The sequence below is a fragment of the Microcaecilia unicolor genome, chromosome 1, assembly GCF_901765095.1.
Source record: "Microcaecilia unicolor chromosome 1, aMicUni1.1, whole genome shotgun sequence".
Classification (NCBI taxonomy): Eukaryota; Metazoa; Chordata; class Amphibia; order Gymnophiona; family Siphonopidae; genus Microcaecilia; species Microcaecilia unicolor.
In genome coordinates, this window is record NC_044031.1 from 216,564,518 (window position 1) to 216,591,543 (window position 27,026).

General features: G+C 46.2%; 1 protein-coding gene and 2 non-coding genes across 3 annotated transcripts in view; 1 reads left to right on the forward strand and 2 right to left on the reverse strand.

The window, feature by feature from the left end:
* Nucleotides 1-11,391: 11,391 nt before the first annotated feature.
* TRNAR-ACG lies at nucleotides 11,392-11,464 on the reverse strand. Its single transcript has one exon. It is a non-coding gene; the product is annotated as a tRNA-Arg (tRNA).
* Nucleotides 11,465-11,901: 437 nt separating this feature from the next.
* Nucleotides 11,902-11,974, reverse strand: TRNAR-ACG. Its single transcript has one exon. It is a non-coding gene; the product is annotated as a tRNA-Arg (tRNA).
* A 592-nt stretch (nucleotides 11,975-12,566) lies between these two features.
* The window catches only part of SACM1L (SAC1 like phosphatidylinositide phosphatase), a 140,222-nt gene continuing 125,762 nt past the window's right edge, over nucleotides 12,567-27,026 (forward strand). The window contains exon 1 of the mRNA XM_030204311.1: nucleotides 12,567-12,760. Coding sequence (XP_030060171.1) covers nucleotides 12,732-12,760 — 29 coding nt within the window. The 5' untranslated portion in view covers nucleotides 12,567-12,731. The remainder of the gene's footprint in view (nucleotides 12,761-27,026) is intronic.

Here is a 27,026-nt window from a genome sequence, read left to right on the forward strand (position 1 = left end):
GGATCAAGAAAGGGATCTGGGTGTCGTCGTCGATGATACGCTGAAACCTTCTGCTCAGTGTGCTGCTGCGGCTAGGAAAGCGAATAGAATGTTGGGTGTTATTAGGAAGGGTATGGAGTCCAGGTGTGCGGATGTTATAATGCCGTTGTATCGCTCCATGGTGCGACCGCACCTGGAGTATTGTGTTCAGTACTGGTCTCCGTATCTCAAAAAAGATATAGTAGAATTGGAAAAGGTACAGCGAAGGGCGACGAAAATGATAGTGGGGATGGGACGACTTTCCTATGAAGAGAGGCTGAGAAGGCTAGGGCTTTTCAGCTTGGGGAAGAGACGGCTGAGGGGAGATATGATAGAAGTGTATAAAATAATGAGTGGAATGGATCGGGTGGATGTGAAGCGACTGTTCACGCTATCCAAAAATACTAGGACTAGAGGGCATGAGTTGAAGCTACAGTGTGGTAAATTTAAAACGAATCGGAGAAAATTTTTCTTCACCCAACGTGTAATTAGACTCTGGAATTCGTTGCCGGAGAACGTGGTACGGGCGGTTAGCTTGACGGAGTTTAAAAAGGGGTTAGATAGATTCCTAAAGGACAAGTCCATAGACCGCTATTAAATGGACTTGGAAAAATTCCGCATTTTTAGGTATAACTTGTCTGGAATGTTTTTACGTTTGGGGAGCGTGCCAGGTGCCCTTGACCTGGATTGGCCACTGTCGGTGACAGGATGCTGGGCTAGATGGACCTTTGGTCTTTCCCAGTATGGCACTACTTATGTACTTATGTACTTATGCCTGATGGCATCTTCAACTGGATAAGTCTTTGATTTTCATAATTGTTTTTCTGGTCCATCAACAGATGCTTTAACTTAATAGTTAAGTAAATGTAGCTATGCAAAGTAAATGTATTCCTTCTTGGGGTGGCTTCCTCATGTATTTCATTGTCCCTTTTACCATGCAACATATTCTTCCATATGGATTGTAAGTGGGAGAAATGGAATTTGAACCCTTTGACTTGTGTGATTCAAAGCCTGTTTAGACCACACCTCCTCTGAGGTTTTATGGATTTGTATACAGTAAGGTAGTTAGGCAGATACAGAAGAACATTTGAAGCACTGAGCAGAATTAGGTAATGTGTGTGTGTCTGGGGGGGGGAGGGGCAGATGGGTTCATATTTGTTTGCAGTTTGCTTCATTAGCACTAGACCTGGTTAACATTGTCAACAAGAATAAAAAAATGTAAGAAGTGTAAAAATCTCCATTCTACTGCATTATATTTATCAGTCATAAACCCCCAGATTCTATATATGGCGCTTTGAGTTGCACATGTAAATTTGGGAGTGTGCCCAATTTGCTTGTGCAATTCCATTGAATAATGACCCAGTCAGCCCCAATAATTGAGCAGTAACAAGCAATTGTTGGCACAAATTAGCAATAATTATAATTTGTGCACACATCTTTGTAGGCGTATTCTATAAAGAGGTTGAACAACTTTGTTTCTAGTTTGTGAACCTGAAAAGGGGGCATGGGCAAGTCACAGGCATGTTTGTAATTTATGTGCGTTGTTATAGAATTAGAGGGATCTGTGCCTAATTTATGCACAGGGATTTACACCCTGCTTTTCACTGGTGTAAATGTTCACGCCTAAACGTTGTGGCTCCAGGCACTAAGCAATATTCTATAAACCATGCCTAACTTTAAGTGAGATTTATAGAAAGTGCCAGTGCATTTTTTCTATCAAAAAAGATGCCGGTACTCAAATGCAAGGCCACCCTTCAAGGCGGAGTGATCACTGAGGGACCCATCCCACAATAGCCAGGCCCCCTGCAACCAGTCACAGAATATATGACAAGGCAGAATTGGTGTGTAGAGCCTGAGCTCGTTCATTAAAACTTGGAGACCATGGGTCAATTTTAGCAGACAATGGAAAAGGTGCCAATACTCAGTAACCCCTCAAAAAAAGCCTACTTGCTTAAAACTATTGTTTTCATTGCCGATTTTTTAGGCTCCATTTATAGAAACTAGTCCAAAATGCATTACCTGCCACCTTATCTACACGTGCATGTCCTATCCCTGTTGCCACTTAAGTCTCAGAGGATGCATTACCAACAGCAGCTGTAGGCTCCCTCAACTCTACTTTTCAACAGTGCAAATTCCACTGTTCTCAGCTGAGCGCCCTTCTCTCTGCCTGCATCACTTGCTTCCGCGGGCCTCAGTGGTGGTGTGCTCATTTACCTCAGAATTTGTGCATTTATAGCCATAAATATGTCATCTGTAAAATTCACTGTATGATAAAGTAATTGTTGTATGAATTCCAAAGTTATCTTCATTAATAAATTAGCAGGTGGGAAACTGGCCAGAGGTTTGAAACTGCTCATAAACAGATGCTATATATTTCCCCAAGATGGCTGTTGCAGTGTGTGTTTATTTCCTCAACCTTCAACAGCTGAAATTCCAAGGTCTAGATCAGGTGGCGTTAGAAAAATGAAACATCTTTTTAATGGCTACCTCTTTCCCAAGACAACGCTTCTTTTAGGAGTGTCTCTCCCATCTATAAGCTTTCTTCATGCTCGTATGCTACTCTTTCTACAATACCAGCACTCAAGTTTTCAAAACACACTTGCCTGCTGTGCTGACCTTTTGCATCACGACTTGTCCCCTCAAACCGTTCTGGTAACCAGTAAGTACATCTGGGAAATGGGGAACTGAGAATACTAGGTCAAATCAAATCAATTCTTGTATACTGCTAATTTCCCCTTTCCAGAGTTCAGTGCGGTTCACATTTTAGGTGAGACAAAAGCCGATAATGTTAGTATGAGGTATGGGAACAAAGACCATTGGTGTAATGCACAAGACCAAAAACATTCTAGGAAAGGATAACGGATGATACTAGGAGGCAGAAGTTAATTGCTTTGAATTGCAGTCTGTTAACCTTTCACCTTTGTCCTGGCCCCTCATCTGCAGAACTCCCAGAGTTGCCAGTCCTCTTTTCTTGCCACACAGTGGTGATTTTCATGGACTGGACCCTTTATGAATTTGCTTTCTTTTCCTAGTTGCAGCTGGAGTGGAAGATGGAGCCTGCCATTGGCCCTCACCTGATGTTACACTCCTACCTTGTTACTCCTGGTGGTGGCCATCTTGAGAGGTTCAGCTGTATCAGTTCCTGAGGGGCAGCCATCTTCAGAGGTTCATCTGAGAGGCAGCCATCTTGATTGGCTCATCTGAGACGCAGCCATCTTGGGAGGTTCATCGGAGGGGCAGTCATTTTGAGAGGTTCATCTGTATCTGTTCCTGAGAGGCAGCCATCTTGAGAAGCTTCCTCATGGGTGTGCCCAATGAGATTCCTCGCCTAGCAGCTGGGGCAGGGAACCTCTGATGGGAGGCCTACTTAAGAGCAGAACATTGTCATCATTTTGCTTCGGCTTCAACTTCGGTGGAGTTTGTGGTGTTTCCTGGTGCCTTAGCGAATTTGACCATTGCCTGAATCCTGACCTTCTCTTTGTTTGCTGCCTGCCTTGACCATTGCCTGAATCCTGACCTTCGCTTTGTTTGCTGCCTCCCTTGACCATTGCCTGAATCCTGACCATCACTTTGTTTGCTGTAGCCTCAACCTCTGCCTTACTTCTAACCGGGCGCTTGGCAAGCCACTACTTCCGGCTGGTGTTTGGAAGTCCTGTTGGCCCTGGGTCCTCAACCCCCGGGGGAAGGGGTCGCTCCAGGTGAAGGTTCAGAATTGTCCGGCCGTCTTGCGGAGCTCGGATCCGAGTGTGTCGCATCTGTGGTTCGCTGGGCACAGGAGCTCACAAGCGCAACACCTGACACCAAACAATCATCACTTCTCTCACTGTACAAACTATACCCAGATGCTGAAGGGATGTCTATGAGCAAATAATACAGCTGACTCCAGATCTGCAGTAGCAGGTATATGTTCCTGTTCAGAGGAAATAGGCGGAAGAACTGCCGTAACTTTAGAGTAAGGCTACCAACTCGATTGAGATTCGCAGGACAGGTTTGATCCAATCCTGGGTTTAGCCAAGTGCATGCTGGGACTTGTAGTCTTTACGGAATACAATGGGGAAATCAGAACTACAAGTCTCTGCATGCAACAGGGAAAACCTAGAACTGGATCAACCCTGTTCTACGAATGGCAATCCAGTTGGCAGCTTTACATTAGAGAATCATAATTCGCTGAACATTTTCTGTATCTGCGAACTAACTACATTCTCTGAGGGTGCAACTCATGAAAAAGGCCATACATTAGACTTCATAACTTCCTATCCTAGTAACTTGATCAGTTCATTCAAATGGAAGCTAATATCATGGTCTGACCACTTCCAACTGGATTTCACCATTGATATCTGTATGTCAAGTTTATCCAGGCACAAGTCCTCCAAACTCATCTCCACCAGAGGTAAAATCAATGAGGCCACTTTCTGGTCTGAGCAAACAGATTCCCTCACTACCTCATCTCCTACACATGGTTCGATCAAATTCCACTGGGACACCAAGGTGAAAGCCAGAAATTCACCATGGTTTACAGAGGAACTCTCCGTCCTAAAAAGGGAATGGTGACTCCTTGAAAAGCAATAGAGAAAGAACAAAAGATACTACTGATAAATCCAAATGGAAGTTAGCCTTCCGACACTACAAAAAGAAGGTAGCTGACTCAAAACACCAGTACTATAGCAGCCTAATAGGTCAAGATGATCTTGACAACAAAAAACTTTCCTCCTTAATTAAAAAACTAGCTTCCACTAATGATGATAAACATTCTCAGAAAACATGTCCCACCACCCAAGACCTAGTGAATATTTCGTTAATAAGATCCTCCAAATTAGGTCTGAACTATCTAAAGCTACTCCATCAGAGGAAAATAGTTCAACCGCAGATCCTACACTCCAAGGACTCAAAACTGACCAAAACTGGGAATCTTTTTAACCACTAACAGTTGAGGATGTAAGATCATTGCTGTTGAAATGCTCCCAAGCCAACTGCTCCCTGGATCAATGCCCATTATACCTACTCAAATCCATCCCTATGGAAGCAGTAAACTGATTACACAATGAGCTGTTAAAAACTGGCTCTCTTTCTCCTGATATGGCCAAAATTGTTCGTATTCCACTATTGAATGGATCTGGGTTAGATGTAACATTGCCTGCAAACTACCCTCCAATGGCAAGCATACCCATTTTTACTAAAGTATTAGAAACCTACATCCATAAACAACTCTCTTTATATCTGGAAAGATATAACTGGTCACAATTTGGTTTCAGATCATCACATAGTACGGAACCATTGCTGATAACTATATATGTCAAACAACAGCTATGCAAAGGCGACCAGGTAATTCTCCAATTCAATATATCACCGGCGTTCGATGCGGTTGACCACACATTGCTACAACACCTGGATCAGATAGGAATAACAGGGACTGTGATCAAATGGTTCAGTGAATTCAAATCAAAGCTATTCTGTCAAGCAAAACAACCAACTTTCCAATTACTCTTCTCCTAACTGTGGGGTGCCACAGGGATCCCACCTATTCTGTTCAATCTCTTTATGTCAACCCTTGCCTCAATACACCTGGGACTTAATGAACTACTATTATCCTATGCAGATGACATCCTGCTTCTCTTACCAGTGACAGCGTCAAACAGAGATACAACGCAGTCTGTAGCGAATGGCATGACTGCTGTTAGTACCTGACCAATAAACTGAAATTGAATGTGCAAAAAAACAAGGTCCTGTGGTTCCGAAATCAGGGAGTTGAGGCTCCATCATCAATAACTTTGTCCAATGGTCAAAGCTTTACAGTTGAGTCTGAAACCAGAATACTAGGGGTCTTGCTTGATTTTTCACTCACCTTCTCTTCCCATATTAACCAGCTATGGAAGCACTGTTCAAAATTAGACAGCTATGTCTAGTTAGCTCATTCTTCGACCAAAAAGTCTTTGTACTATTAGTTCAAATGTTACCTACCTCACTTGGATTATTGTAATGTTCTATTTCTTGAGTGTCAATATCAGAAAGAAAATGCAAATCATACAGAATACAGCTGCTAGACTAATATACAGATTAAATAGATATACTAGTGTTTCAACTCAACATACTGCACTGACTTCCCATAGCAGAAAGACTCAGGTTCAAAGCTGCTTGTTTAGTTTTTCAAATCTTGGAGGATTTCACCTCTGAATTGCTAAGACCAGTTCGCTACATTTGGTCCAATCTAACAGATTGAAAGAACAACTGATGCTAGCATCACCATTTCAAAAGACAGTTCGAAATCAGAAGATTTTCAGCTCTCTCTATTCCCTGTACTTGGAGATAAACTATGGAACTCTCTACCAATTGCCATCAGAACAGAAAACAGCTACCTTAGTTTCAGGAAGAGGCTAAAAACCTTTCTCTTTCCAAAGACTGCTTCATAACAATCCATTGACCTTCTACCTCCTAGTATCATCCATTATCCTTTTCTATAATGTTTTTGGTCTCATGCATTACACCAATGGTATCTAATTGTTCTCATACCTCACACCAACATTATCGGCTTTTGTCTCACCTAGTATGTAAACCGCAATGAACCCTGGAAAGGGACTATTAGCGGTATACAAGAATTGATTTGATTTGACTGATTCCATCCTGTTTATATCTTTCAGAAGGTGCAATCTCCAGAATTGTAAACAGTACTCCAAATGGGGCCTCACCAGAGACTTATACAAGGACACTATCACCTCATTTTTCCTGCTGGTCATTCCTCTCCCTATGCACCCAAGCATCCTTCTGGCATTGGTTATCACTTTTTCTACCTGTTTGGCCACCTTAAGATCATCTGATATGATCACATTTGCCTTTCTTTTGTACACAAAGTACTTCACCCTCTAGACTATATTGTTCCCTTAGATTTTTGCAGTCCACATGCATAGCCCTGCATTTTTTAGCATTGAACCTTAGTTGCCAATTTCTGGACCATTCTTTAAGCTTTGAAAGATCCCTCCTCATGCTATCCACACCATCAGAGGTGTCTACCCTATTACAGAGTTTGGCTTTATCTGCAAAGAGACAAACCTTCCCAGACAGCCCTTCTGCAATATCACTCACAAAGATGTTAAAAAGAGGTGGCTTAAGGACCGATCCCTGCAGTACACCACTGATAACATCCTTTTCCTCAGAGCAAACTCCATTCACCACTACCCTTTGTCTCCTTCCACTACAGTTTATAACCTAGTCAGTCACTTTAGGGCCCATACTGAGGGCACTAAGTTTATCAGTTGCCTATGCGGAACTGTGTAAAAGGCCAAGCTAAAATCCAAGTACACCACATCTAGTGCTCCTTCTAAATCCAACTGTTTGGTCACCCAGTCAAAGAAACAAATCACATTCATCACCTCTAGTTACACCATACTGCCTCAGGTCCTGCAATCCATTTGATTCCAGGAACCTCACAGTCCTCTGCTTTAGAAACATTTCCATTAATTTACTCACCACAGAGATCAGACTTAACAGGTCCGTAGTTTCCAAATTCCTTTTTATTTCCACTTTGTTTCCTTTGGGACCACTGCAGACTCTGAAGAAGCATCTGTGGCCCAGCTTCTCAACCATTAAACAACTTAACAGTCATCTGCAGTCTCTTCAAAGGTGTTCATCCATTTGGTCATGCCCCTTTATGCATGCACCCATGGCTCCATCAATCTTTTAGCAGAGCTTACAGGGCACTATGATGACACTGTATTGGTTATGTGCGTGTGTGGGGGGGGGGGGGGGGGGGGGGACAGTATCCAGAATCCAAACGCCCTCCAATGTCCACAGATTGTCCCTCTGGCTTCTTGTATGGGGATGATGGCTGTGTGGGGAAAGGGAAAGATATTAACCTCCGTGGCTTCAGCTTTTTTTCACATCATGCTGTCTCCTGTTCTCAATAAAACCTTCTTGGGCAGTGATTGAGCCACTGGTAGTGCTGAAGACAGCTACTGCCAGCTGGCCCGGTCCATCTCACTGCTTAGTCCCACTCCCAGGAAGTTGAAAAGGTAGGATGAAGCAGCGAGACGGACCGGGGCAGCCGGAAGCAGGTGCCTTCTTCAGCGCTGCCCGCACTGCGGCTTACTGCTGTGGGTAGAGGGAGGAAAGAGAGATGTAGCTGGCTGGACCCAAAGGGAGGGAGGGAGCGCTCAGTTGCTTGACTGCAGGCAGCCCGAGGGAGCAAAAAATCAGCTTTTGTCATGCCGGTTTTAAGGGTTAGCCGATAGCCTAGCTGGCCACCATTGTTGGGGGGCCTAAGAAAGAAACAAGGTTTCTCCAAGGACAAGCAGGCTGCTTGTTCTCACTGATGGGTCGACGTCCATGGCGGCCTAGAAACAGCAATTTGCCAAAGCAAAACAAACAAAACTTTGCCAGAGTCTTCCATGTGCGCGGGGCGCGTGCGTCTTCCTGCCTGTTGCGCGAGAGTCCCGCTCAGTTTTTTCTTTTTCCGTGGTGGAGAGTGGCTGCTTCGTCGGTCTCTCTCCTCAGCCCAGAGAAAGAGCCTTAGTTTTTGCCGACTTTTTCAGAGTTTTTCTCCCTCTTTAGTTTTACTTTCTTTACTCTGTATACAAAACTTAAAAAAAAAAAAAAAAAAAAAAGTCCCTTATTTCTTAGTTTGGCTCCTTTAAGTTTCCTTTCGTTTTCGTCATGGCCCTCTTAGGCCGTGCGTACATGCTTCTCATTTTTGTGCCTTTTTAATTGGCACAATCAAGAATTTTGACTTCGCTGCCGCTATTTTTCTGTCCATGTCATCGAGGACTCCCAGCGGCTTCACGCTTTCCAAAAATACTAGGACTAGGAGGCTTGCGATGAAGATACAATGTAGTAAATTTAAAACGAATCAGAGAAAATGTTTCTTCACTCAACTCGAATTCGTTGGCAGAGAATGTGGTAAAGGCAGTTAGCTTAGCTGAGGGTTTGGACGGCTTCCTAAAGGAAATGTCCATAGACCGTTATTAAATGGACTTGGGGAAAATCCACTATTTCTGGGATAAGCAGTATAAAATGTTTTGAACATTTTGGGGATCTTGCCGGGTATTTGTGACCTGGATTGGTTACTGTTGGAAACAGGATGCTGGGCTTGATGGACCTTTCGTCTTTCCCAGTATGGCAATACTTATGCACTTATGTACTTATCTTACCCTGGCTGGAGGGAGAATGGTTTGTGACCATATACCATTGTAAGGAAGCCACACTGCAAGGGAACCAATGCTCCTGGTGTGAAGCAGGCTAACCCCACAGCTCCAGATGCAGCTTCCAATACATCAAAGTGGGAATGTATTGGATCTGCTCCAATCATGGTTTTAATGGTGGGTATTTAAGAGTTTGGCAGTGCAGATCAGTCCCTTTATCAGGCCAAGGAGAACCAGTGGAATTGAGATTTGCCTAGGAAGATTTGTTTTAAAGGTTCCAGAAGTTAGATCATCGATAAAAGGAAGAGTATATCTTACTGTCTGAACAACAGTGCACACTGTCAGCCAAAAGAAAAGCTAAACATCTACAGCTGTATAAGAAATAAAAATGGAACTTAGAGATGTGCAGAGAAAAGGGGGGGGGGGGGGATATGCTGGATACAGGAGGGAGAGAGAAAAGGGAGGAATATGCTGGATTGTAGAGGGGTAGGGAAGAGGAGATGTTGAAGAACAGGAGAGTGGGGTGGTGGTGGTGGTGGTGGTGGTGGTGATGATTGAAGCTTCATAAGAGTGAGCTAGAGGGTTTCAACAAATACACCAACTTTATTCTTATAATGATATATTTTTTTTTAAACAACCAGTAAAGGCTTTATTTTTATTCATCTAAAACCTGGATTGGAGTACAGCTTCTTTTAGGTAAGTGCTCTACGGCTCTGGAAGAGAAGGTATCTTCACTGAACTTAAGGCTTGAGTTCAAAAGAATCCTCTTTCCATGCACTTGCTCCCCTAGCTGCCCTTTCCCCTAGGCTCTAAATGGTGAAACTCAATACCCAAGGCCATAAGAAGCATTAATAATCACCTACAATTCAGAAAAGAACTGAAAACATACTTTTCAAAAAATTCTTCAATTAACTACAAAAACTACAAATACTCTAATATACCTTCTAATAGAATAACACTACTGTAATTTCACTTAACTGTAAAATTGTACGCCACTTTGAACTGAAACTCGTTTTTGGAAAATAGCGGGATTCAAGAATGCTCCACTCACCTGCTTGTTCTCCTTTGTTCCTTCAGTCTCTTGGTCTCCTATCCACTTGCTTACTTTTCCTCTTGCAAAGTTACCCAGTTACAGGCTGGATATTTTAAGACAGCCCTGGATTTCTGACCATCCCCATTTGGTGCATTATAGGATGTCCAGAACAGGACCAGGTACTACAAATCCCACGCTGCTGGTGGGAGGCGTGGCTAGTGCTGGGCAGACTTCTATGGTCTGTGCCCTGAAAATGGCAGATAATGGCAGATACAAATCAAAGTCTGGTATACACATAAAGCAGCACATATGAGTTTATCTTGTTGGGCAGACTGGATGGACCGTACAGGTATTTCTCTGCCATCATCTACTATGTTACTATGCTCTGAGATTAAGTTCAAAACTAGAACTGGCCAACAATTTCCAGCATGGAACTGGGTAATCTAGCCTCTCCCATCCCCTAATTGTCAATGCTTCTCAAACCAGTCCTTGGCAGTGGGGGCGGTCCGCCCCGGGTGCACGCTGCTGGAGGGGTACAGAGAGCAGCCGCTGGTTCCCTGCTCCCTCTGCCCAGCAACAGGTTACTTACTTCCTGTTCTGGGGCAGAGGGAGCCAACGGAGCTGACAGCCGTGCGGCTGCTCCCAGTAGCTAAGAATGCACTGGGGGGGGGGGGGGGGGGGGGGGGTTGTGCTGCAACCTGGGGGGATGGATGCTGCTGCACCCGGGGGTGGAGGAGTGCGCAGTGGTGATTTGCCCCGGGTGGCAGCTGACCTAGGATCCTCACTGGTTGCCCCCACTCAGTCAGGTTTTGAAGCTATTTTGAATAGGTGTGAGATAGATTTGCATACCCATTGCCCTAATTCAGTGCATGCAAAATCTCTGGCATGAATATTCATTGTGGATATCCTGAAAACTGCTGGCTGTGGTACCTGCAGGACCAGGCTTGAGATTCATTTCCCTAACTTGCTCCTCTTTTATCCCTGTTCACATCGCAAGTCATTCCCTCCTTGTGCCCCTACACAGCTCACTTTTACACTCCCCATCTCTAGAGAACCTCTCCTTTGAAAGCTGCAGGATTATCAGCAAGTTGACACTTTACAGATCTCCTCTCAAATTCTGAATTACATAAAGCTGGGACCCTCGAAATAACTATTCTCTAGGAACGGTTATTCTCTAGGAAATATTAAAAGGTTAGAACAAAACAATGGGAACGAGCCAGCCAGGAGTCGAACCTAGAATCTTCTGATCCGTAGTCAGACGCGTTATCCATTGCGCCACTGGCCCTGCCTCTGTTTTGTTCCCTAAGGTTATTGAATTGACTGTACAACTTTGTATTTGTTATCTACTAACTGGGCAAACGCCTTTGATGATACTATCATGTAAGCCGCATTGAGCCTGCAAATAGGTGGGAAAATGTGGGAAACAACAAATAAATAAATAACCATTATTAGCTTTCTTTCAAACATGCATCAAATGTAACTTGCCAAATCTTAAATTTTCTACGTATATAAATCTTTTAACTCATACACCAGGCTGCCTTTAAATGTCACTTTTATATCAGCCATCAAAGCTAAGATGAAAAAAGTAGAAAGAAACTGAGAGAACTTGTAGTAGAAATGTTATATAGTAGTAGTAAACACCACCAACTCATGTCTAGAAATCACAATGAAAAGAACAAAGACTAATAATTCTTTCACCCAAAAAAAAAAAAAAAAAATGTACGAGCCAGCCAGGAGTCGAACCTAGAATCTTCTGATCCGTAGTCAGACGCGTTATCCATTGCGCCACTGGCCCACACTTAAGACGGGCTTGCCCTCTTCATATTTCACTGATTGGCGAAAAAATGCATGTTACATTAAAAAACCGAAACCATAAACGAAGAATGTTTTATTCCTTCCCTTAGCAGAACACCACAAATTGACACAAGCTTCATGGGACAAGATAACCCCAGGCTCTTCAACATCCTCCAACAAAACAACGTTCTCGCCCTCATGATCCCGCTGCCGCCCTTTCCCAACTACTTCTCTTTTGGCCACTCGAGGCGGCGGCGAGCACATCCTGGTAATAAGGGCGTCAGCAAATCACTTCGCCAACAGAGGGCACACAGCCAAAACCTACACAAAGTACTAGTCCAAGGCGGGGATTCTTAGAACGCCGACGTCACACATGTGAGGGGACCCAGCACGTTCCATTCAGAAGCGACCCTTCTCCCTGCCTCCTGTCACACGTCATCTACTTCTGTTTCCTTTTGCTGCCTTCGAGATGAGTCACGCAGACGAACGAAATGAGCGCGCGCGAGCACACAGGTGCCCCTCCTTCTCCAAAGAGCATGCGCAAACTAACATGTCACTGTGGGCGGAGGGAAGGGCGGGCATGGAAGAACGTGAAAAAGAAGGAGGAAGAGCGAAAGGAGGGGCAGAGCGAAGGGTATTGCCCAGTTTGTCCCGCGCGGTGTTCCGTCCCTGGCACTTCACCACCTTTGCTGCTTTGCTTCCGGCCGGTGACTTGGACCTGTGCGTCGCGGTCTGCGGGAAAGACGGTGCGTGGGGGTATGGCGCTAGCCTTCGACGAGCTGAAGCTGTGAGTATGAGGCGGGAAACGGCTAATTGTGACGTCACACCGGCGTTCTTTGACCGGCTGGTTGGGTCCAGACAGAGTATGCATCTTGCAGTGCTGAGGGAAGGGGAGGTTAGCATGCTGGCTGGCCGGCCAGGATTAGTTAAACTACAATTTGTAGCTTGTCTTGCCACAGTGAATTAGCTTTGCCAAGCAGATTGTGCCCAGCGTTAGGTTTATTGCCTTTTATTCCACCTAATGAAGGAAGTATAATGAGTAGCCCCATTTTGTTTGACGTGTCAGCTTTGTGCCAAGTCTGCACATTTTCCTCTATGACTTTCAAGTTCTTAGTTTTGGAAAGAATAGTGCTATGGTAGTATAAAGTGCTGTTTATTGCTGTTCAGATTTTTTTCAGCTTGCTCCTCCCCTCCCCCAATTGTGTGTCCCTTGTTTGAAAGTCCTCATACGTTAATGATTGTTTTAATGGGGGTTGGGGTTACTTCCTTTTCATAGTATGGGTTTTCCAACCCCTAGAAAGATGAAGTGTCTGGTGGGAAATTGATGCACAAAGCCTTGTACCCATTCTAGATCATAGAGACAACTGCTGGCCTGGTGGTGGGTAGAGATTGCCTAATGTGCTCTTGTACCCTGGCTGCTAAGGATGAAGCAATTATAGTATAATGACCGTGATGTTTGAGATTGAATCCCTGATAGACAAGTTATACTCGCAATCAGTATTTATGAGTTACGTCTGACTGTACTATGCCTCTAATGTTTGCGACCAGCCTGAAAACTAGAGCGACTGTGAGGTCAGTAGGACAGATTTGTAAAGCCCTAGTGTGCCACCTCTTGCTGCATGTTCTCTGCTTGGATGGTGTCGGACTAATAGCCATAACTGAAATGCAACTTTTTGTGGCTTACATATATTACATATTAAATGACGGCAGATAAAGACCTGTATGGTCCATCCAGTCTGTCCAACAAGATACTCATTTTACATGGTTTGTGATACTTTATATGTATACCCAAGTTTGATTTGTCCTTGCCATTCTCAGGGCACAGACTGTAGAAGTCTGCCCAGTACTGTTCTTGTACTAAGTTCTGAAGCTAACATCGAAGCCCCTTAAAATTTACATTTCAGCCCATCCCTATCTATTCAGTCACGATCAGGGCATAGACAATAGAAGTCTGCCCAGCTCCAGTTTTGTTTCCCAATTACCGGTGTCACCACCCAATCTCCGCTAAGATTCCACGGAACCATTTCTTCTAAACTGGATTCCTTTGTGTTTAGCCCACGCATGTTTGAAATCCATTACTGTTTTCAGGTTTGTATAACTTACAGTATTCTGTAAGTTTCATGTGTAAGTGGCCGCACTGCCCCTCTCATGCTCCACCCATGTGAACCCTCAATTACATTTACACACCGATTCACTTATACTCACCGTTAACGAATAGCAATTACAAAAGAGCACTTGCTGCCACTTACACACATTAAGGACTACATACAGCGCTATTCTAAAAATGGTGCAGCAAGTTGCGTGTCATTTATAGTAGAGGAGTGTGGTAGCCGTGTTAGTCCACTCTTAAGGTTATCAATAGAAATCAAACAAAATAAAACATGGAAAAGAAAATAAGATGATACCTTTTTTATTGGACATAACTTAATACATTTCTAGATTAGCTTTCGAAGGTTGCCCTTCTTCCTCAGATCGGAAATAAGCAAATGTGCTAGCTGACAGTGTATATAAGTGAAAACATTCAAGCATTACTATGACAGTCTGACAGGGTGGGAGGAGGGGGGTGGGTAGGAGGTGTGCATGGAGACATCAAAGCATATCATTGATATTCTAACAGGGTGGGTGTGGATAGGTGAGGGGAGGGTGATCAACTGAGACATACAGCTTTATGGTTTATAATGGGCTAGGAACCCCAGATCCTTGTTAAGTCCTTTCTGTTGGGTGTTAAAATATTCAATCATTCTGACTTCAAAGGTCTTACGTTCTTGTATGGTTTTAAAGTTACCTTTGAGGATTCTCACTGTGAAATCACTGGTACAGTGTCATTTATGAAATAGCGCATTGTGTCAGGATCTGTAGCCAACTTTGGGTATGAGGATTTACACAGACTGAAAGCTGGTGCAAACCCTGGTGCTGAGTTCGGCATGGATCCCCCAAATTCTATAATACTGCAGGTTATCAATAGAAATCAAACAAAATAAAACAGAAAGTTTTAGTCATTACTCCTGACCCTCCCACAACCACCCTCGGAACCCCCCTCAATGCTCCTTGAGCCTCGACTTGATTGCTGCACAGCAATGAACCAGTCCGAGTCACTCCCAACCTCCAGCCAATCACAGGAGCGCCCTTTTAGGCGCCAGTCAGGGCTCCCTGACCAATCACAGCTACACTGCTATAGGTCAACCACGTGAAAAATCTGTGGCTTGAGTCCAGAGTAGAAGGCCTTAGCGCTGTTTTGCAGAGGACACCAGTACTAGGAATAGAAGGAAAACTCACTTGTTATACCCATCTTGTGCAGAATAGTAGTTGCTATATTGATCCTGGAGAGAACAGGCATATTTTTGGGCTGTGTGACATGTATTTATATTATTCTGCATGCGTTTTCAAGTTCCTGACTTATCTGAAAAAGAGATGTGTGGTCTTAAAAGCTCATGTGTATAGCATCTTATTTGCTGCTGAGATACAAGACTGGCTCTCAGTATGGGGCTCATTTTCAAAGCACTTAGTCTTACAAAGTTTCATAGGTTACTATCTGTGGAACTTTGTAAGAAAGTGCTTTGAAAATACACCTCTATATCAGATAATTGTGATTCTGAGTAGTCGGGTATGAGGTTCAGGCTTGAGAGAGGTCTCCAACAGCAGTGGCATGGTATGTCCTGTCCTGGTTTTGTTCTTGCTGGTCCTGAATAGTTTTCACCCAGAAACCTAGGAGTAATGCCACTACTTCTATGTTACTGCATTGTGCTGTAGAAGTCTCTCAGATCACACTTTAAAACAGCTGTGGCAGTCAAGGTAATTCACTTGGCATTCAAGTGAATCTATCTTTTGCTGTCAAGTTGCTTTTCTGTTAATATATATTTTTAAAATCTTTCTTAATTTGCTCTTCTAGTGGTCAAACAAGAAAAATAGGCATTGAGAAGTGTTCGCACATTTCTTTGTGTCTTAGATCTCAAGACACAATGAATCATCTGGTTGGTCCTTTTCCCAACTACTTGCTACAGTACTTCCATTCTGCAGGCATCCACAGTTTCACTATGTAGTGTTCTCTTCACTCAGTGACTTTTGTACTGACCATTCCTCCATATTTGGCCCTCATGTGTTTTTTTTTTTGTTGGTTTTTGTCTTTTTTTGTTTGTTTGTTTTGTTCTGCACTCTTTCTCTGAGAAACTTTTTTTTTTTTTTTTTTTTAAGTTCTTCCCATTCTTCCCACTCATACTATCTGGCAAACTTTGTAACACTAGTATCTTTTGTCTATATCTGGGTCGCTTACTGTGTCTGAGCTAGAATACACGTCTGCTGTTTCAGAGTTGTTCCTCGTACTTCTCTCTACGTTTTCAATTTTAGAGTATTGATTATGTCTTCTAGTTTCACAAATCCACTCAGGAACCACCATAGACTTCTTTCTTATGCCACATTTGCCTCCTTGGTTCTGCTGCTCGCTCTTATTCCACATTTGCCTCCTTGGTTCTGCTGTTTTTTTTCTGAATCCTGGCCTCTACAGTGTTAAAACTGTTATCTCGGCTTTCACCTTTTCTTGCTTTGTTTATTGCATCCTTGTTGGACTACTGCTTTCCTTTTCCATCCAGTTTAGAATGGAGATATTTGCTATGAGAATTGTACTACAGTGTTGAGTTGGTATTTCTTCTTGAGCCCTTTTTTGTGGCTACTCCCTCCTCTCTCTCCTTATCCCTCAATTGTTACCTTATTCTTGTTCTGTACTCTATTTTGGAACTCTTTTAGCATTCTTTTTCGCAGTGCTTTCCTGTTTCGCAGACCTGAAACTTTACTATTGTCTTCTCTTCCAATTCTGCCTCATACACCATATTTTCTAAGCAGGACCCTGCAGAATAACAGTGGGTATACTGGAGAAGGTGTAGGAGGAGACACAGACATGGCAGAGCTTCTCCCAATGGATATTGCATGAAATCTTTTAGTGTTCTTTAAATTCAGTAAGAAGTGTCTTGTTTGGATTAGGCCAGGGTGGATAAAAATTCATTAATTTGAATACAAATTACATTGGATTGTTTTGATTTAAATTAGACTTTATTTTCTCTGTGTACAAAAAATATCCCTAGCTGAATATAATAAATGGTAATAAGTTTGTTAATTATATTCTCTGAACATGCTTATTAATATCAGTGGGAAAGAGAGAGGTATATATTTGACCAAACCATAGCAGCCAACTTTTCAAAATGAGTGGAGGTACTAAATCCAATGGAAATTACCTGTTGCTGGACAGAGTGAGAGTTTGCTGAAACACACACAACATCTACAGAGCTGGCTCCTATGGGCCAAGCCCTTAACACACCACATGCAAGTACAAAGAGGGTCAATGATTAGAGATTTTGGAAGAGTAGCTATGAACAAGAAGGAACAGGGAAAAGTTGGAAAAAGTAAGGGGCATAAAATATTCCTGCAGTCCTGAAGCATAAGTCTCTGATTCTGAAAGTACTCTCCATTGATTTTTGAGTTCTATTTAGCCCAGTATTCTGCTTCCAGCAATGGCCAATTCAGGTCACAAGTACCTGGCAGAATCCCAAGTAGTACAAGATTCATGATACTGATCCCAGGAACAGGCAGTGACTTTCCCCATGTTTTTCTCAATAGCAGACCATGGATTTTACCGCCAGGAACTTGTCCAAACCTTTTTTTTTTAAACCCAGATACTGGGGAAGGGAAACATATCATAGCAGCAGACTTCAGAAAGAGACCCCATTTGGTAACATTTTAATGAAGCTCCTGAATTTCTGGGAAAGGCGGATGTGTGTGTTCAAACAGTGCAGTAAAGAAATGCAATGCCTAGTTGCTGGAATGAAAAGGCATAGTGAGAATTGCCTTTTCATTCCAAGATGAAGAGAGCTTGTGTAAACAGGATCTTTTGGGTTGGTAAATATTCTTAATATTATACCGGTTTTTTTTTTTTTTTTTTTTTTTTTTAATTACTTAAGGACTTCCTGTTTTTCTAGTTATGATGTTCTGGTGGTTTGCTTCAGCTATCACCTGAATTCTTAGGAATTTTTTAGTTATTACTTGATACTGTCATTTTTAATTGCAATTAAAACAGGTAGATATTTTATAGTTTCACTTTTATCACTTTACAAACCTTCCTAACTATATTTTCTTTGTCAAGCACTCCAGATGTATGGGTTATGCAATTTGTGGAGTCAGAGAAGAAAATGTACTCCACTGGCATCAGTTATAAGGAGTAATGTAACCCTGAAACTTGCCAATGTCTCCAGCAGATGTGGTACATACTGGGCTGATATAGCAGGACTGTGGAGTGCTTCTAGAGGCCTGGGGTCAGCTGAGATTTTTTTTTGGAGCGTGTCACGGGCACTAAGATTATGGGCAGGCTATATCCCCTTCATTGATAAGACATGAAAGCATTGTTTATGGCTAAGACTGAAGAATTACAGTTTTGAGGGGGGAGGGCAAAGCAGCCCTCGGACATTGAGGACAAGAAGGTTGACATCCTGCTGAAGTAAGTTCATATTTTACGCCATGAGTGTTCAGATAGCTGGCTTAGGTGGCCTCATCACCCAAGCTGTGTTGTGTTGGATGCAGCAGCTTGTGGAGAGCATGAAGGATACTTATTTGTAGTCTGTAGTGGCCTTTTTGACAGACAGGTGTGGAGGAGTAGCCTAGTGGTTAGTGCAGCGGACTTAGATCCTAGGGAACTGGGTTTGATTCCCACTGCAGCTCCTTGTGGCTGTGGGCTAGTCACTTAACCCTCCATTGTCCCAGGTACAAAATAAGTACCTGTATATATGTAAACCGCTTTGAATGTAGTTGCAAAATACCACAGAAAGGCGGTATATCAAGTCCCATTCCATATCATCATGCTGATCAATCCATAGACTGGTGGGTTGTGTCCATCTACCAGCAGGTGGAGATAGAGAGCAATCCTTTTGCCTCCCTATATGTGGTCATGTGCTGCCGGAAACTCCTCAGTATGTTCTCTATCTCAGCAGGTGGTGGTCACACAAAGCAGCAGCTCTGGCTAGGCCTCCAAGCCTAATTTTTAGGTTTTGTTGAGTGCCTGGGGTTGAGGGCTCTTCTTGAGCAAGTGCAAACCTGGTGGTGCCAGGTCCCTCCTTTTCTCCCCCCTCCCGCTGGCTCCGTTTAAAAAAAAAAAAAAAAAAAAATTTGTACGTCCTTAAGGGCGTTTATTTCGACGTTTATTTAAACGTTTATTGCAGCTACTCACTGGGACACCAGGTCGTTACAGCTCGGAGCGGAAAGCAGGTAATTTTACCTTTTTGTAGCGGGCAGGGGGTTCCCCGATTGATCTCCACGTGGCTGATGGCGTCGGAGGGCGAGGGCGCAAAGAATCGCTCCCCGGACCGCGTGTGCGCGTCTAGCGGGGATGCGGGGGTTTTAAAGTCTGATTCGCCCTTGTTGGGTGTCAGTTTGGAGGCCAGTCAGTGTCCCGGTTCTTCCTCGGGTGCGGCGGTTTTTCCCGCCATAAACGCCCATCCCCCGCTGCTCGCCTCCGCCATCTTGGCCGGCCACGCTGCTCGGACGGCTTCTTCTTGGGCCGCCCTTGAGGTGGGAGACGTTAATGCCATGGCCGCACTTCATTTGGGCGGCGGCAGAAAAGCGGCTAAAGTTAAGCGCCGTTCTTCCCGCCCGGCTCCTTCACGGAGTGTCGCACCGGACGCCATCTTGGATGCGCAGCATGTTTCTCCCCCGCTCTTGCGAGCGCCGGTTGAGGGTGCGTCTAGGGCTGTGGCCCAGGCTGCTGAAGTGCACAGTCTGGGGGGTTTCTCCCCCGAGTTTATTTTGCTGCTGCATCAGGCCTTTCTTATGCAAACGCTGCCCCTTCTCCCTTGTCCGATAAAGGGGTTGAGGCCCCCGGAAGTAAACGCCCTCGGGTGGATTCCCAGGCCTTAGAGGACTCTGTTTCCTCTGATGTAGATGAGGGCAGCGTATCTGAGTTCTCCCAACGGTCCTTTGGGGATTCCTTGGAGGAGACGGATTCCCGCTCGGATGGAGCGGATGACCCCTCTGCAGCATGGATCTTTCGCTCAGAGGATTTGCCCAACCTGTTAGTGCAGGCCATGAGCATTTTGAAGATTTCCTCTCCAGAGGACGTCTCTCCCTCAGCCCCTGTTGGCTCCGCCATTATGCTGGGGACGAAGTGCCCGCCTAGAACCTTCCACGTGCATGATGCCATGCACACCTTAATTTCGGCTCAATGGGATGTCCCGGAAGCGAGCCTGAAAGTGGCTAGGGCTATGTCCCGCCTCTATCCTTTGCCTGAAAGTGAACGAGAGACCTTTCTTTGGCCTACCGTGGATTCTTTAATCACTGCGGTGACTAAGAAAACGGCGTTGCCGGTGGAAGGTGGCACGGCCATAAAGGACGCCCAAGACAGAAGATTGGAGGCGGCCTTAAGGTCGTCCTTTGAGGCGGCTGCCTTAAGTTTGCAGGCCTCAGTTTGCGGCTCCTACGTGGCCAGGGCGTGCCTGACGATTGTGCAGCGGGCTTCCCCCTCGGATCCTTCCTTGAGGGCTGATTGGCCGGCCCTGGAATCGGGCTTGGCTTATTTGGCAGACTTACTGTATGATGTCTTGAGAGCCTCGGCTAAAGGTATGGCTCAGACAGTCTCTGCGCGGCGGTGGCTTTGGCTGAAACATTGGTCTGCGGACCACGCCTCTAAGTCCCGCCTGGCTAAGTTGCCTTTTAAAGGCAAGCTGCTCTTTGGGGTCGAGCTGGACAAAATTGTGACCGATCTCGGCACGTCTAAGGGCAAGAGGTTACCAGAGGTCAGGGCTCGGGCCAGTGCTCGCCCCGGTATCTCCAGAGGACGGTTTCAGGAAGCCCGTCGGTACCGCCCGGGCAAGTCGGGCTCCTCTGCCCCCTCTTCCTTCAAGAGGAACTTCTCCCCCAAGCAGCATTCCTTTCGCAGAGACCGCCGTCCCGGAGGTGCGCCCTCCGGTCCTCCCCTAGGGTCTCGTACCCAATGACGGGGTCCTGGTCCATGGCCCAGTGCAGATTGGAGGATGCCTGTCCTCGTTTCTGGGCGAGTGGACCAGGGTAACTTCAGACGCTTGGGTGCTGGAAGTCATCAGAGACGGCTACAAGCTAGAGTTCTGCCGACCCTTAAGAGACGGGTTTGTACTCTCTCCCTGCAAGTCTCCGGTCAAAGCTGTGGCAGTGCAGCAGACCTTGGACAATCTGATCCGCCTGGGTGCGGTCGTTCCGGTGCCAGAAAATCAGCTTGGCAAGGGACGTTACTCCATTTACCTTGTGGTACCAAAGAAAGGAGGTTCTGTCCGGCCTATCCTCGACCTCAAAGGGGTCAATCGGGCCTTGAAAGTTCGGCACTTTCGCATGGAGACTCTCCGCTCTGTTATAGCGGCAGTGAAGGCAGGGGAGTTCCTGGCATCCTTGGACATCAAGGAAGCGTACTTGCATATTCCCATCTGGCCTCCTCATCAACGCTTTCTGCGTTTTGCAGTCCTGGGCCGACACTTCCAGTTCAGAGCCCTCCCGTTCGGGTTGGCTACTGCTCCGCGGACCTTCTCCAAAGTAATGGTGGTCATCGCGGCCTTCCTGCGAAAGGAAGGAGTACAAGTCCATCCTTATCTGGACGACTGGTTGATCCGAGCCCCCTCTTATGCAGAGTGCGGCAAAGCTGTGGACCGGGTGATTGCTCTTTTGAGCTCCCTGGGGTGGATCATCAACTGGGAGAAAAGCCAGCTGCGCCCGACTCAGTCCCTGGAGTATCTGGGAGTTCGATTCGACACCCAAGTGAGCAGAGTGTTCCTGCCGGACAATCGGATTGTCAAACTTCAGGCTCAGGTGGACCAGTTCCTAGTAGCCTCTCCGCTTCGGGCTTGGGACTATGTGCAGCTGTTGGGCTCTATGACGGCCACGATGGAAGCAGTGCCCTGGGCCAGGGCTCATATGAGACCACTACAACACTCTCTGCTGCAGCGCTGGACTCCGGTGTCGGAGGATTATGCTGTGCGCCTTCCCTTGGACCCAGCAGTGCGCAAGGCGCTGAGCTGGTGGCTGAAGACAGACAAGTTGTCTGCAGGGATGCCTCTTGTGACCCCGGAGTGGATTATCGTCACGACGGACTCCTCTTTGACGGGCTGGGGAGCCCACTGCTTGGGAAGGACAGCGCAGGGGCTCTGGTCTCCTGCAGAGGCAAAGTGGTCTATCAACCTCCTGGAACTCGGAGCCATTCGGTTGGCGCTTTTGGAGTTCCTCCTGGTACTGGCGTTGAAGCCAGTAGGGGTCCTGTCGGACAATGCCACGGCTGTGGCCTATGTCAACCGCCAGGGAGGTACCAAGAGCGCCCCTCTAGCCAAGGAAGCCATGAATCTATGCCAGTGGGCGGAAGCGAACCTGAAACAGCTGTCAGCGGCCCACATTGCCGGAGTCATGAATGTCAAGGCGGACTTTCTCAGTCGCCATACCTTGGATCCCGGAGAGTGGCAGTTATCGGCTCAGGCGTTCTTGGACATCACGAAGCACTGGGGCCAGCCGAGCCTAGATCTGATGGCGTCATCGGCCAATTGCCAAGTGCCGCGCTTTTTCAGCAGAGGACGGGACCCTCGATCTCTGGGAGTAGATGCTCTTCTCCAACAGTGGCCGACACAGGAGCTTCTCTATGTGTTCCCGCCCTGGCCCATGTTGGGCAGGGTACTAGACCGGGTGGCAAAGCATCCGGGCCGAATAATCCTGGTGGGTCCCGACTGGCCCAGACGTCCTTGGTATGCGGACTTGATAAGGCTATCAGTGGACGACCCTCTGCGGCTGCCAGTGGAGCAGGGCCTGTTGCATCAGGGTCCCGTGGTGATGGAGGATCCCTCCCCCTTTGGTCTTACGGCCTGGCTATTGAGCGGCAGCATCTGAGGAAGAAGGGCTTCTCAGACAAGGTCATCGCCACTATGCTGAGAGCGAGGAAGCGCTCTACTTCTACTGCTTATGCCAGGGTTTGGCGTACCTTTGCAGCGTGGTGTGAAGCAGGCTCACTTTCTCCCTTCACTGCTCCAATTTCTTCAGTGCTGGCGTTCCTGCAAGAAGGTCTGGAGAAAGGCCTGTCGCTCAGTTCCCTTAAAGTCCAGGTAGCGGCTCTGGCTTGCTTCAGGGGCCGCCTGAAGGGTGCTTCCCTGGCTTCGCAGCCAGATGTGGTACGTTTTCTCAAGGGAGTTAATCACCTGCGCCCTCCTCTGCGCTCAGTGGTGCCTGCGTGGAATCTCAACCTGGTGCTAAGAGCCTTGCAGAAGCCGCCTTTTGAACCCTTGTCGAGGGCATCTCTGAAAGACCTGACGTTGAAAGCAGTCTTTTTGGTGGCTATCACTTCAGCCAGAAGAGTTTCCGAGCTCCAGGCACTCTCATGTCGAGAGCCCTTTCTGCAGTTCACCGAGGCAGGAGTGTCTATTCGCACAGTGCCTTCCTTCCTGCCCAAGATTGTTTCTCGCTTCCATGTGACTCAGCAGCTCTGTCTCCCTTCCTTTCGTAGGGAGGACTACCCAGAGGAATACTCTGCTCTCAAATATCTGGATGTGAGACGAGTCATCATCAGATACTTGGAAGTGACCAATGATTTCCGGAAATCGGATCATCTGTTTGTCCTGTTTGCAGGTCCTCGTAAGGGTCTGCAGGCTGCTAAGCCTACAGTGGCAAGATGGGTCAAGGAAGCCATTGCAGCGGCTTATGTGGCCGCGGGGAAGGTGCCGCCTATCCAGCTGAAGGCTCACTCCACTAGAGCTCAGGCGGCCTCGATGGCAGAGGCCGGGTCCGTCTCCTTGGAAGAGATTTGCAAGGCGGCAACTTGGGCATCGGCCCATACCTTCTCCAGGAATTACCGCTTGACTGTGGCTGCTCGGGCGGAGGCCCGGTTTGGAGCTTCAGTGTTGCGGTCAGGGATTTCTATGTCCTGCCCTGGGTGAGTACTGCTTCGGTACATCCCACCAGTCTATGGATTGATCAGCATGATGATATGGAAGGTAAAATTATGTATCATACCTGATAATTTTCTTTCCATTAATCATAGCTGATCAATCCATAGCCCCTCCCAGATATCTGTATTGTTTATATTCTGGTTGCATTTCAGGTTCAAGTTTAGTCTTCAGTTCCTGTTCAGGAGGACTTCGTGTTCAAGTTTTTCAATGGATTCTTCAAGAGTTGAGACGAATTTGTGTTACAGTGAGCTGCTGCATTCCTCTCCCCTCCGTTTTACGGGGCTGGATTGAGACTTAAATTCTGCCGGCACTCCCTCCCGCTTCGTGCGGCAGTAGGGCAGCTTTGTACCCCTCCCGCTTCGGCGGTGTTAGGGTCAGTCAGCTCCTCCCGCGGTTGCGGTTGCAGGATAAGCCAGATCCCCCCGCATCGGCGGGTGTGGTGTCCCTTCCCCGCTCCGCGGGGATGAGCTGGACGGATTCCCCTCCCCCACTTGTGTGGGGATGAGCTGGGTTAATTCCCCTCCCCCGTTTCGGCGGTGGTGAGCTGGGCAGAGTGTCCCTTTGTGGGTGTAATTCTCTAAGTGCTGAGTCCTGCGGATGGAGCTTGGATATCGACATACTGAGGAGTTTCCGGCAGCACATGACCACATATAGGGAGGCAAAAGGATTGCTCTCTATCTCCACCTGCTGGTAGATGGACACAACCCACCAGTCTATGGATTGATCAGCTATGATTAATGGAAAGAAAATTATCAGGTATGATACATAATTTTACCTTTCCCTTCCCTTCTCATTCATTGGTCTCAGTGTAGAAGCGAGATACTGCTGCCCAACTACATTGTCTCATCTTAGTAAGCTCCCCTTCAAAGGGAAGCTGCTATTTGGTGAAGATCTGGAAAAGGTGGTCAAGGATTTGGGAGGAAAATAAAGTTGCAGTGGCTCACAGAGAATAGAACCAGGTCAGTTGTCTCAGAATTGGTCCTGGCTGAAGGTTGCATGGCATTATAGACTGAGAAAGTGGTCGTCATTTCAGTCTTCTTCCCTATCTAAAGGGGGGGGGGGGGAGGCAAGCCCTTTTGGGAAGCTACAGAAATGAGACAATGTGGAATCCATGTGTCCAGTAAGCCCATACTGTCCGGTCAGGTAGCCGCAAAGGGACACCATATAAGTGTCTGGAATGGGCCAAGCACATTCAAGCATAACTGGCTGACAACCTTGAGGGAAAGTACTGTTTTCCTTGATTCTGTTCTGTGTTCTTTTGTTGGGGAAGTGTGTTTAGTTCTTGCCTTAACCTTTTGGTCTGGCCATGGCTCCTGTAACCTTTTTCAAAGTAATGGTAGTCACTGCTTGCTGCCTTTGCAAGGAAGGCATCTTAATTTATTTTTACTTGGATTTCTGGCTCATTTGAGTCAAGTTGGAGGAGGACAGCCTGAGGGATTCAGCAGGACTGTTTTAACTTCTTGAGAGTCTGGGGTTGGTGGTGAATTATGGCATGAGCAACCTTATGCCTTTGTAGTATTTGGAGTATTTGGGGACTCAATTTTGAGACGTGACTGGACATTGTTTTCTTGATTCCTGACAGTATAACCAAGTTGCTTCTACAGTCACGGAGGGTTCTGTGTGTTTGGGTTTACCTCCAGTTCTTGGGGTTCATGGTGATTGTCAGGCAATTGCCATAGGCAAGAATACACATGAGGTCTCTGCAAAGGTGTGTACTACTTCACTGTTAGCCGCAGAATTTTGATGTTCATCTTCCCCCTCCTGAAATTGGTGAAGAGGGAGCTAGCTTGGTGGGTCTTCACCAAGAATCTTCAGAAGAAAATGTCTCTGTAGCTGCTAAGTTGGATCATAACCACATTGGATGTGAATGTTAGGGCTGGAGAGCCCACCACCCACTGTCAAGGGTAGGTAGCCCAAAGTCTGTGGCTACAAGAGGTAGCATGGTCTATCAGGTTGGTGACAAGGATCATTTATCTGGCTTTTCACTTCTTCCCACTCATACTGGAGATAGGTTGTCTGTCACATTCTCCAAAAACAATGTCAACAAGCAGGAAGGTACTAGAAGCTCAGTGGTGGTACAGGAGATGGATCTGCTCTTTGGTGGTCAGAGAACCTGCAGGTGATCTTGTCAGGCAGCATCTAGAACACGGAAGCTGATTCCAGTGGCCTAGTGGTTAGGGTGGTGGACTTTGGTCCTGGGGAACTGAGGAACTGAGTTCGATTCCCACTTCAGGCACAGGCAGCTCCTTGTGACTCTGGGCAAGTCACTTAACCCTCCATTGCCCCATGTAAGCCGCATTGAGCCTGCCATGAGTGGGAAAGCGCGGGGTACAAATGTAACAAAAATAAAATAAAAATTCCTAAGCAGGATGATGCTAGATACAGGTGAGTGGGATCTGAGTAGTGAGGCTTTTCATCTTATTGTGGAGTGTTGGGGTACTTCTGGTAATGGACTTGATGGTGATGCAAGAGAATGCCAAAGTGCCTCATTTCTTCAGTCAGTGGAGGACGCTTGGTTCCTCTGGAATAGGCATGCTTCCCAAAGTTGGCTACACCAGAGGATCCTTTACCACCTTGGCAGCTGTTGCTGGACAGATTCTCAAGAAGAATGAGAGGCATTCTGCCTTGTTCCAATTTGTAGTTCTAGGCTGGTCCAGGAGACCTTGGTATGCAGATCTGAGATGCCTAGTGGTGGAACCTCTGCTATTCTTTCTCTAAAGTTAGGGCCTGTTGCAGCAAGGACCCAGATCCCTTTTTGCCTATGGTATGGCCCTTGAGAGGCAATGACAGAGTAGAGAAGGTATTAGCAGTTTAGACTTGCCTGAAGATTTGTAGGGTTTTGACCTATTTTGGCTTGTGTGCATTTGAAAAGCGTTTGAGAGTTGGAATGAGAGAGACATATATCCTGGCCTTCCTACAGTGCAAACCAGACAAGGGGTTGACCTTGAATTCCTCAAGGGTTCAGGCTGCAGTTCTTCCCTGCTGTTGGGGATGGATTCAAGAGCATTCCATGGCAGTTCATCTGAATGTCTCCTTGTTCCTTCTAGGAACAAGGATCACACTTTGGAGGTGATTTTTTTTCCTGCTGGCTATTTGTGCTTATTTTATGGAGATTCGGTCTGTGTCTGGTTC